Source organism: Typopeltis vanoorti, chromosome 4 (assembly GCF_054136105.1).
Source record: "Typopeltis vanoorti isolate ZY-2024b chromosome 4, IOZ_Tvanoo_1.0, whole genome shotgun sequence".
In the NCBI taxonomy this organism is placed as follows: Eukaryota; Metazoa; Arthropoda; class Arachnida; order Uropygi; family Thelyphonidae; genus Typopeltis; species Typopeltis vanoorti.
In genome coordinates, this window is record NC_143552.1 from 77,978,610 (window position 1) to 77,991,619 (window position 13,010).

General features: G+C 36.8%; 1 protein-coding gene across 1 annotated transcript in view; it reads left to right on the plus strand.

Moving 5' to 3' along the window:
• LOC150107429 (cytokine-like nuclear factor N-PAC) overlaps positions 1-13,010 on the plus strand; it is a 421,033-nt gene continuing 408,023 nt past the window's right edge. Inside the window, exons 1-2 of the mRNA XM_090391290.1 lie at positions 1-38; positions 155-191. Coding sequence (XP_090247416.1) covers positions 22-38; positions 155-191 — 54 coding nt within the window. The 5' untranslated portion in view covers positions 1-21. The remainder of the gene's footprint in view (positions 39-154; positions 192-13,010) is intronic.

Consider the following 13,010-nt stretch of genomic DNA (forward strand, 5'->3'; position numbering starts at 1 on the left):
GCGGCAGGGACGAAGTTCGAAATGGGGAATTTGGTTTGGTATGATATGATGTTAATATTAGGAATGTTTATTTTTGTTATGGTTTCACGTTAGCCACAAATAAGCATATTGTCTGAGTTTAGTTATATTAAACTTCAGAATTTTCTTCTTTCAGGGCCAAAATGAAAGGATTTTCACCGTGGCCTGCCAGGGTGAGTACTAATATTTCATTCTATTTATTTTTCTGAACCGTGTTTCTAAATTACTTAGGTTTACTTAAAATAAAATGATGGCTGTTATATTGATCTGTATGCAATCAGATTGACATTATTAAACATTATAATAAATATGGTTTGAAAAGTACAATTTACTCCACATCTTGTTATTCAGTATATACACACGAATATACGGTTTTACTTTTTGAAAACGTTGCTCTGGGGTGTTTGTCTTAATGGATTATTATTGTAACAGCTTAGAGTTTATTTATTTATGTATTTTTAACACTTATTTATGTGTTGGATATGTTGTCTATATAATATATATGCATTGTTTAAGACATATAAATATATGGTGTAAGTAAATATATATATACTTGTAAACTCACAATATTAGCGCAGTATATTAATTATTACTCTTCAACGACATTTATTATCAATTAATATCAAGACAGAAGACAGTTTTTAATCCACATTTCATAATTTATTTCTTTTGTAGGTTAGAGTTTTGTTGATTCTATAAAAGAAAGAGAAATCAAATTATTTTAACCACTTATTTTAAGTCAGTAGAAATTTTTATCAGGAAACATTAAAATTAATCATTTGGTTATATAATCTGTACTCACATTTGGGGTGTTGTACTAAATACTTCACTTAAAATGCTCTCAGTAAGACGGCAGTTAATTGGTAACTGCCCCCCCCCCATTTTCTGCATGCATCTCTCTCTCTCATAGATTCATCCCAGCTATTACTTTTTCATTGATTCTGTTTGTGCTTTATCCTTTCTGTCAGAATTTTCATGGGGAACTGAACTACAGAACTGGCCACCACCCTTCCTCCACATTCCCTCAAACTTGTAAACTCACAATATTAGTTTGTTCAGTATGTTTGGAGTTCGACAGTGAATGGATGTTCATTGCCCAACTCCAAACTCCCATCATCCTGTTTAATTCTATCTGCCTCTGTACATTGGAACAATCTTGTCCCCCCTCCCCCCCCAAACACATACTTCCTTAAGGATCACAGCCTCCAGTTACCAAAAAAATGCCAGTATGTTCTTTCTTTCTTTCTTAACCACTGTCCATGCATGCCACTGATGTGACACAGTTTTGCACCTCACGTCCTATATGTAGGGTTGATATGAAATGAATGGTATGCTATTAGCACTAAATGGCTTTCACAGACATAATTATTTTATTCTTGTATCATACTTTTATTATGATTTTGACGAAGTATGGAGAACTTATTTTTTTTTTTTTGTTGTTTGTTTCATTTGGTTTGTATGTATTCCTGTTTTCACTTTTTCATATCTTACCAGGAATGCCATTCCAAAAAAGTAAATGGAAGTAATAGAAGAGGTAAGTGGAATGAAACAGGTGGATGAAAAGTAGGTTTAATAAATTTGAAGCTGGAATGATTATGCATGTTGACCAGAAGTTGTGTATTCTTACAGGCCTACAAGAAAGAGGAGAAATAATAACTGTAAATTCATGTTTATAGAAAAGGCAGAAAATTATATGAGAAAGTAATTAGTGAGTCTTTTAGAAATAGATCATCTGTTAAGCAGACTGCATTTCTAGTTAGCATCAGTCATTTCTGGGAAAGTTTTTTGGTATGCCACTTCAGATGTAACTGTGTATTCTAAGTTGGACAGATGTGGAATTTATATGGTATTACAAGTTATACAGCGAGAAGTAACTACTTGATTGACGGAGATCCCCCCCCCCCTCAAACACACACCCAAGTATTAAAAAAGAGAAATCTTATCACAGGGAGAAAGGCTTGCTTGGGAGGGAAGCAAAATTATATCTTTCTTTTGAGAAATAAGATAGGACTGCATTTTCTTACCATGCATTGCAGTTCTCAAAGTTGTCCTCACAAACTGGAGAATGCATGGATTAGTTAGGCCATTGGTTACAAAAGAACTTGGAATTTGCATTGTTTGAGTATTATAACATTTGTCAAATGAAGATGATGAGTGTAGTTTACTGTCATTAGAAAAATGGATTTATGCAGAGCCCTAAGGTTCTTACATTATGAAGTTGGAAGAGAGGAAACATCTGCCATGACATGTAGTGTCATGGCAGATGTTTCCTATCAGAACAGGAATTATTGATTCAATTACAAAAGATGAGGGTGCTTAAGGGTCAAAGCTGTATAACTGAGAGAAGACCTCCACACATAGCCTTTAAAGGAATGTGGAGAACCGACCAGGGCTTCTGACCTAATGTCCAATCCTCACCTTCTCGTGGTGCACCCTGTTGGATATCTACTTTGATACTGAACGAACGAGGATGGGCTGGCAATTTGGGATTTTAGCCGACCAAATTGTATTCTTATTGGTTAAACCAAAATAAAAAAAAAAATGATGGTACAACATGACAAAATTTCATGCCGGCTGGGGCGTCGCCCGGTTAAACAAGGCCCCCGTTGTTTTCGCCAGGGAACCAGAGCGGACAGCGAAAAGTCAGCTACTGGAACAAATCTGAAAACACACCCCAACTCAACATCACCAGAGTTAAAGATCGGTACTATCAACATAAGAAGCCTGAATGGCAAAGAAATGGAGCTAGCTGAGGAATGAGATAAGTACCAGATTGACATAATAGGGGTGACTGAAACAAAAAAGACAAAAACTGGTGAGATCTTTCTGAGAAATAAATACAAAATGTTATATTCAGGCAATGACAATCAAGGAAAAGAAGGAGTAGCCATAGTATTCAAAACAAAATACGAGGCTAATCTTCTTGAATGGCAGGCAATCTCAAGTAGAGTGATATGGGCAAATATGAGAATGGGGAACTGGACAATGAGACTTATTTGTGCCTATGGTCCCACAGAAGGTCCTACTAAGGTAGAAGTGGAGGAATTTTTTGATGCTTTAGAAAAAGCAACTGACACAATGAAAAAGGAAAAGTTGATCTTTGTTGGGAATCTGAATAGCAGAGTAGGAAATGATTGTCAGACGTACAAAAATATTTTGGGAAAATTTGGAGAAAAGAGCAAAGCTAATAATAATGGCAAATACCTGTTGGATTTCTGCTCACGACATGGACTGGTTATTACTAACACCATGTTCCAGCATAAAAATGTGTGCAAATTCACATGGAGAGAAGAGGCAAGGAATAAGAAAAGTTTCATTGACTATGTTATTGTTGATAGTGAAGTTTTATCCCTGGCGCAGGACACCAGAGTGTGCAGAGGATTTGAAATTGGAAGTGATCACTATTTAGTCTTGAGCAGGATAAAATTGAATTTCGTATTGAAAAGAATAACATGTAAGAAAGCTTTAAAGCGAATAAAAGTTGAGCAGCTGTGAGATATGAACTGTAGACTAACATATACAAAGATTATTGAAGAAAAAATGGAAGAATTTGAGAACAGGAAGCAAACCTTGGAGTTTCAGTGCCAAGCCTTGAAGAAAACCCTGATTGATTTAGCCAGAGAGGCATGTGGTGAAGTTGTCTGCAAGGATAGAAAAATCAGGACTCCATGGTGGACACAGGTAGTTAAAGAGGCAGTAAAGGAAAAGAAGAAATCATATCAAAAGTTCCTGGCAAATAAGTCAGCTTTTGCTCTTAGAGAATACCGAGACAAATGTAAGAAAGCGAAACACTGCGTAAAACTAGCTAAACAAAAGTCATGAGAGCACTTTGGCAAGAACATAGAAAATAAATATCAAGAAGGTGGAAAGATATTCTGGAGGTTGTTGAAGAAGCTTAGAAATGGAGGAAAGAGTGCTGTAAAAGGAGTTAGAGATGATAAAGGTGACATGAAAACAGGAGAAAAAGATATCCTTGAAGTATGGAGTAATTACTTTGAAAAACTGCTAAATGAAGCAAGCAAGCAGTGATGACAGCACAGTGGTAAAAAAACACTGACCAGGAATGCAGGCAGGAATACATATCCATACTTGAAGTAGAAAAAGCCATCAGAGACTTGAAATGTGGAAAGGCAGCTGGAGTAGATGATATTCAACCAGAAATGCTGAAGTATGGTGGTATAAAAGTCTTACAGTGGCGGCACTGCATAGTTCAGAAAGCCTGGACGGAGGGACGAATTCCTGATGATTGGAGTAGAGCTCTAATAGTGCCCATATATGAAAAGGGATATAAAACTGAATGTGAGAATTACAGAAGTATTTCCCTACTGAGTGTTCCTGGCAAGATCTATGCAAGTATACTTGAGAAACGGTTGAGAAGAATTGTGGATGAAAAGCTTGGTGAAGAACGAGCTGGATTCAGACCAAATAGAGGCTGTCAGAATCAGATCTTCACTTTACGACAAATAGTCAAGAAAGCAATGGAATATAACAAAGATCATTAGATATATGAAGAGCCAAAGGCTTCAATTCAGCGACATATGACTTGTTTAAGTTAAGGGATATTACATCCCATATCGTTTCTTAGCCGAATAAGAAACTCAGAGTTTCAAGCCGAATATAGTAGAAACTGTATAAAGTTCGGCGATTCCAAGCGTAAGCAAATACCTGGATACTGCATCAACTGACCTTATAGGTAGTGCAAGCTGAGGCAACTCATGTCTAAGGTGGAGCAAGCTCAGATGACTATTCTTGATATTTACCCATAATGTGAACCTAGCTCCTAGGAGCTGTATTTCTGTTCAACATTATGAGAGAATGTCACTACCCAGACCGGTTTCAACTTTTATTGAAGTCTCATAAGTGAGTAGGTAGACCTAGTTAATATCATGTTTGTAGCGAACAGAACTTACAACCCTTCTATGAGTATTGCCAAGAGGTGTCCTAATAAATTATTAGATATATGAAGAGCCAAAGGCTTCAATTCGGCGACATATGACTTGTTTAAGTTAAGGGATATTACATCCCATATCATTTCATAGCTGAATAAGAAACTCAAAGAGTTTCATGCTGAATATAGTAGAAACTATATAAAGTTCGGCGATTCCAAGCGTAAGCAAATACCTGGATACTGCAGCAACTGACCCTAAAGGGAGTGCAATAACTTGCACTCCCTTTAGGGTCATCATGTCAAGAACAACTATTCAACATTCACACAGTATCTATCATACTTTGCCTTGAACTCATTCACAGTCATGGTACCCCACAACAGACTCTGGCAGCTTATTCCACTCATTCACCACTCTCCAAGTAAAAAACCTAGCTCTAACACCCTTGCTAACCACAATCTTGCTCAGTTTCCATGGATGGCCCCTAGTCCTCCCACCACCAGTCCTGTTCTCAAAAATATCTTCTGAATTAATCTTATGGAAACCCTTCAGTAATTTGAATGTCTCAATCATATCACCCTTCTTTTGCCTATCAACCAATTTCTGCAAACTACAAATCTTCAACCTGTTCTCATAAGGTTCATTCCATAGACTTGTCACTCGTCTCTTGATCCTCTCCATCAAGAAGAAACCCTAACGCCCAAATCTAGGCACAATAGTCTAGATGGGGTTCTTATCAAGGCTCTATACAGAGGAACAATAACTTGCTTGTCTCTGCTCGTCAAAGTATTCTTCAGTAACCAAGTGATTTGATGTGCTGATTTAGCCACTTTTTCAATGTGCCCCCCCTAAACTTCAACTGCCTATCCACCAACACTCCCAAATCCCTGTCCTCGTCAATCTTCTGGAGTACAGTTCCACCAATGTGGTATACTGCTGCTAATCTTTTCATCCCCAAAATGCATAACCTTGCATTTTGCCACATTAAATTGAGATCCATTCTCCTTAGCCCAGTCCTCCAAACTATCCAAATTATCCTGCAACATTTTGACATCCTGTGCGACATGAGCTGGTATACCATCCAATCCCACAGATGTATTCACATTGAGGTTTTGTAATAAACTATTCACCTCCACTTCATTCACCACAATTCCCATATAAGCTGTTGGTTCCCTCATTCCTGCAATATCACCACCTGGATGATATACTCTTGCAAAGTGCTCACTCAGTAATTCCATTATATCAACTGATTTGGTTACCTCCCTACCATCGGCATTCTTTAAAATCATTCTGCCATATACATTTTTTCTTTTACTTGAAACATATCGAAAAACTGTTTGGGATTCTCTTTAGCCTTCATAGCTAATTTTCTTTCATAATACGCTTTTGCTTTTCTTACCACACTCATTACCCTTCTGGCCTACGCTTTACACCGTTCATGTGCCTGCAGGTCACCTTTCTCCTTAAATTCCCTCCACAGTTGTTTCTTTTTTTGCAGCTCAAGCTTAATGATGTTATTCATCCATTTAACCCCTGCTTGATTTACCATTCGGACTCTAAGTATACAGTCAGCCATTGCCTCCTGCAAACACTCCTTTACCATTTCCCATGCACTATCAAGATCCAGCCCTTGCTGTTTTACATGCCATGGCACTGAACCAAGCAATTGCCTAAGCTTGTCATACTTACCAGCCCGGTAATTCCGATTAAGACATGTACCGTGTCTTAATCGAAAATTTCACACATTTAGCCACCTCCCAGGTCAAGACCCTATGATCACTCTCACCAATTGGTGGTAACGTGGTCATATTCATTACAGTCAAATTCTCAGATGCAGTTACTAGGTCAAGCACTCTCTGATCCCTAGTATTTTCCATTACATGCTGTCGCAGATAGTTATCCCTTAATAACTGCATAAAATTCAACCTCCTTCCCATGTGTCTTCTCCTCCTTCTAATCAATGTTACTGTAGTTGAAATCCCCCATAATAATTACCCTCCTTCCACTCATTGCTTCTATTTGCTTATGCATACTGTCTCCACCATCTATTCTATCATCTGGTCTATAGCAGCACTCAACTGTATATTTTGTTCTGCTAGTCACAATATCACACCAAATAGCCTCAAATGTGCTCTTTTCTCTATCCTGCAGTTAATTATGTTTAAATGATGTTTCATAGATAAGGAAACTTTGATTAGATTGTGGACTGAGTTACCAACAGGAGCACTATATACATTATATTTGGAAGAAGAACTACTGAAAAAAGGGTTCATTGTGTTGAGAAGATTGTAAGGATTATCTAATATACTGGTGGATAGACAGACATTTTATGTTAGACTATTTCTGATAGCAAATTTCCCACCTGGTTGGCCAGAGGTGCTGCTTCATATTCCACTGTGGCATAGATAACTGTGAATATAAAAATTAAGTTTAGTGATGCAGTATCTACATACACCTTCTGTCCAAAAGAAACCTAACTTTTGATAGAAAATAAAACACAGGCCAATTATAATTATTCAAATAATTTATTTCAATCCATATACTCTCCCTCAGCTTCGATACAGCATTTGGCACGGTCAATTAATTTGTTAAATGAGTTTTTTATATCGGTTTTTGGGATACTGTTGAGGGTCCTGGTTACTGCTGCTTGAACATTTTCAATAGTGTCGTATTGCTTTCCTTTCATCAACAAATGAAGTCAGGGGAAGAGAAAGAAGTCACAGGGTGTTAAATCAGGTGAATACGGTTAGTGATCCAACACACAAACTTAGTTTTTGTTAAAAAACTGTCTCACAATGTTCGAACGACGAGATGGTGCATTATCGTGCAAATGTGACCAGCTGCCTGCATCACTTTTCGTGCCATATGCGACGAATTCTCGCAATCAGTCACTTCAAAACTTCGAGATGAAACTCACCACTGACCGTTTGGCCAGGCGGAATGAATTCTTTGTCAAGCAAATGTAAAAACAATGCTGATTTGTTTAAACAAATCAGCATTGTCTTTAATTTGACTTCTCCAAGCGACTTTTTCGGATGCCCCTCTTCTCGTGGTCTTCACTCGGTACTCTGGTGCTTTGTTTCGAGCTTATACTCAAAAGACCAGGTTCATCGCCAGTAACGATCGTTTTAAGGAAGTTTGAGTCCTTACGTTTTAATGAGGTATTTACAGTGTTCAATTCGATACATTTTTTGGTCGTCAGTCAACTTGTGGGGAACAAATTGCAAATTCAATTTACGAAGGCCTAAACTCTCAGTCAAAATGTTGTGCACAGTTAATTTTGGAATCCCGAATTCATCTTCAATCAATTTCATGGATGATTTCGGGTTTTCTTTGATAAAATCACGCACTTTTTGGATGTTAACTTCGCTCAGTCCAGTTTTTGGTTGGCCCATCTTTTCGTCATCCTCAAGCGTCTCACGACCACTTTGAAATTGCTTAAACCACTCATAAACTTGAGTACAGGATAAGCATTCATTTGAAGCTTTTGATGCGTTTCGGTAAAACGTTTACTAAGTTTAACACAAAAGCCAATCGCAGCTCTCTGTTTGAAACTCATTTTCTGTTTGTCAAAACACACTGTCAATCTTGGCACTATAACTTGGCTTCTAATGAAACAAATGTCATAAACAGTTGACACAACACTAATGAAGGTTGCCCCTTTTGACAACAAAAAGATACAACATCTGTTGTATCTTTTTATTGTTTCTTCTATTTGAAGAAACAACAAATCTTTTGTTTCTTCTATATTCGAAAAGTTCGGTTTCTTTTTAGACAGATGGTGTATAAACAAAAGCACAACAAGGTTACACAAATTCACAAGGTCGAAGGCTACAGCAATACATAAATAGTCAAAAATAAACTAGTAAATAATATGTATGTACCAAATTTAAGTTAAGCAATGCAATATCTGCATATAAACAAAATTACAGTCAAATGTGTTTGTACAAATTAATTCTTTGTAGAAAGTTAAAAACATCATGCAGTCTGCCTGAGTCTGATAACATCTCTGAGTGTATGTGGCTTGGCTAGATAGGTAAAAATTTCATTCCTCTCTCGTGTCAAGTGCTGGCACTCCACCAGAATATGATAGATAGTGGGATGTGTATTGCATTTTTCACACAATGAAGGGTCATTAGCCCTCAGTAAATAAGAATGTATAAGATGACTGTGATCTATGCAGAGCCTAGCAAGAACAACTTCCTCTCTTCTCTTTATACGTTGACTAGAATACCAAAATGCTTAACTTCAGGCTTCTTGTTATATAATTTGTTTGTCAATGCTTCCTGCCATGATGACTGCCATTGAGCAGTTAGCTTTGATTTTATAAACTGTCTGTAGTCTGTATATGGTACTGTCAAACAGTACGTGGAGAAAGTATGAGCTGATCTTGCAGCTACAGTCTCATTTCCATTAATTTCAATGTGGTTGGGAATCCAGTAAAATTGAACATCAAAATCGAGGGTTTTCATTTTGTACAACAAGTGTAACACCTCATACAGCACAGGATGTGAATTATACATAGGAGAGGAGAGGAGATAGCCTACAAGGAGCTCAGTGGGTCTGTATAAATTACATACTTTTGGTAGCGGTTTTGTTTTATACGCACAAGGGCAAGCTGAATGGCATGCAATTCTGCTGTATAATTGCTGCAATCAGGTGGGATCTGGTTGGAGATGATATGAGGAAACACAGTAGCACAGCCAACATGGGTATCAGTTCTTGAACCATTGGTATAGATGGACAAGAAATCAGAGTGGGCTGCTCTGTGTGCATTAAACAATTGCAGATAGACAGTTGATGGAATATGAGACTTCTGTAGCTGACAAAATGAGAGGTTTGCACTCATGGAGGGATGCTGTTATGTTTGGTGTAGGTAATGTTGTTAACATTCACCAATAGCTTGCATAATCTCTTTAACACACATTCCAAAAGGATGTATTGCAGTCTGAAGTGTGATATTGAGCTTCTCAATGCAGAGAAAGGAGACTGGTCCATGTAGATGATCTCGAGAGACTTTATCTTTAAGGCATAACTAAGAGGCAATTGTTTCCATCTAAATGATAGAGCCAGTTCATTCGCTTCAACATAAAGACTTTGAGTGGGTGATGCGCGAAAGGCACTAGCAATGCGTATACCTTGATGATGGATGGGATCCAACCATCACAGGTTATTCTGTCCTGCAGAACCATAGACTTGAGACCCATAATCCAGCTTTGATCATATAAGTACATGATAAAGATGGATTATGGGTCTCAAGTCTATGGTTCTGCAGTAATGTAATTTGTAGGCATGATTAAATGATTACACATGCAGATTACATAAGGAATTTAATATAAACTATTATGATGAGTATCTCACCATGTTATCAGAGTGAATGCACACAAAGAGAACATTGAATTGAAAAGAGAACACTGAATGCACATTGAAGAGTACTTCTGTGCTATGTTTCCACAGTGCTTCGACAAACAGGTTTTATTTATTTTGTGTGTGTGTGTGCAGGTGCACACACACACACAATATGAATATTGACCTCTTCCAATCAATGTTACAGGTATTTCGGTCCCTGTATTTCTTTGTTTCTCTACCTTTGAGATCTGATCAGGAGAGGCACCTTGATCATATTCCATGTAGATACACACACTACAGATGTCTTAATTTAATTTTTGTTTTATTTTTAATTTAGTAATTTTTCTTGTCAAACTTACTCTGTGCCATATGCTGTTACATCTTATAACAGTCTCTGCACTCCTGTGTCCTTTGGTTTGTTTGTTTGTTTATAACTCTGTTAATGACTATGTTGTCAGTTCCTACAGATTCCTATTAGCATCACGTGACTAGCCAGAAAATGGCATAACTGAAGCAATCTGTAACTTTTGTTCATTTCTTTCTTGCCTCTGATCATGTGATAAAATACTTATCACAAAATGGTCTATATTAAATTCCTTATTGTCCTTCTGTAATTCAAGTAATTTATATGTGCAGTCATTTAATCATGAGTCAGAAAGTATCATCTAAAATTCCCCACCCTTGTTCCTGTATAGGTCCTTTGCATACTTTTTCCCATCTGTTTTTAATCTCTTGCTTTTCTATTAATGTTGTTCCAATCCTGTTCCTGATTATCATTTAATTTGGGCATAAACTTGCATTTCTGCTCATGAAAAAGCCCAGTTATTCACTTGTGTAATTTGTGCTTCCTCATTTGTTATTTTATATCTTCACATTGTTTAGCATAAGTTCGTTCTTTTTTCCTTGTTCTTTGGTCCCTGTGTCTCTTTGTTTCTCTACCTTTGAGATCTGATCAGGAGGTGCACTTGATCAGATTGCATATTGACTGAGATTCCCAGGCCTCTTGGTGTACTAATGGGCTGCCTAGATGTTCCTTGGCTATATTCATAGCATCCAGCCTTTTGTTTTTTGCCTTCTAGGGATCACTGACTACCAGTCTAGTAGAATAGGACTCCCTTGGAAACATTCAGCCTTCCAAGCAATATATAGCCTCTTCTAGAGGTTATATACTACATGTCCCCAGCTCATTAATGAATGTTTGTGATTGTCTTTAGGTGGGAGATAAAGTTCATTGCTCCACTTATTGAAGGCCTAAAGCAGCTTGAAAACCTTTCACATTTGTCTTTAGAGCAGTGTTTCCTGACTATATAAAAATAGAATAAAAAATGCAAAGAAATAAAAAAAATTCTTTGCTGCTCACAGTACTAATTGTTCCAAAGGCTTTACAACCTTTTGTGGATGAGAGTTGCATAAAAAAAGGAGGTGGGTGGATACAAACAAATTTTGGCCCAGTTTAACAAGTCAAAAAAAAAAAAAATTGCTTGCATAGAAACATGTGCAGACACTTCCATTGAATTATGGAAAGGATAAATGACATATTAATAGTCATGCCAAGTAGAATACACAACGGTTAATTTCAAAATGTTAGACTATGGTTAGTATAGTACCAAAAATTGTCAAGTACATCATGCTTTTTGATAAAGAAATCAGACTAAATATTCACAGAACTTGAAAAAAACTAATTTTTTGGTATGGGGCTTAATTTTGCTATTGCTTCTTAAAAATTCCATCGTCATCGAATTCCTTCCATTTATCCTCAAGGGGTGTACAGGATATGATAGTACTACATGAAAAATTTACATTATTACTAACTTCCTATCTACAATTTTCCTCTAAAATCAGTCTGTTACTTGTCAAGACTCCAACATTATCAGATCTTATATCATGACAAAATTAAAAATTCCAAACGACCATTAAAACTTGAAGATAAAAGATTTTGCAAATTTTTTCATCTTCTGAAGTAGATTCCAAATACACATATTCCAAATACAGCACTGTAAGGCAATATTTTCAATTTGGAAAGGAATACTATCAGAAAATTACAAATCCACAATGGCATCGTATTGTTATTTTTGCCACAGTCAAATTGGCTGATGTCCTATTGAATAATAAAGACTAATGCTTTAAGAGGATAACAGGAAATTGACTCTATCCAAACCCTATCTGAATTTTCAAGATATATCAGGCATTTATCATATATATAATAAATATATCTCCACATATATACAGATAATATGCACCAAATACTTCAGCAAACTCCCACTGAAGAATTAGATGATTTTAAGGAAAAAATTCTTGAAATGCTGTTAAACATCATTACATTCAAACACTGGCTACTTCATCTAAATGAAGATTTTGTAAATGTAGTGTGGTAATGGTCTCCATCCATTCCTCTATTTATTGGACATCATCAGATGCCGTATGGGCACTCCATTCCTCAGGCTTCAATTATGAAGATCAGTCACTCCAGATACACCATCCATCCATCTCATTGAGGGTCTACTCCTTCCTGTTTTTTCAGGAACTTTACCTTCTATGACTGTTTTGAGAAGTCTTCCTTCCATCCTTTTAATGTTTTCAGCTTTCTTCTGTCAATTTCTTTAAGGACCCTTAAAGTTCTACTGATCCTTTCTAACACCCATCCATTTGACTGTCTTTCAGTATATGATATCCTTAACAGCCTTCTGTAACCTCAAAAGTGGCTATCCTTTTCCTATCAGACTTCTTAGGTTCCAAGTCTTACATCCATAAATCACT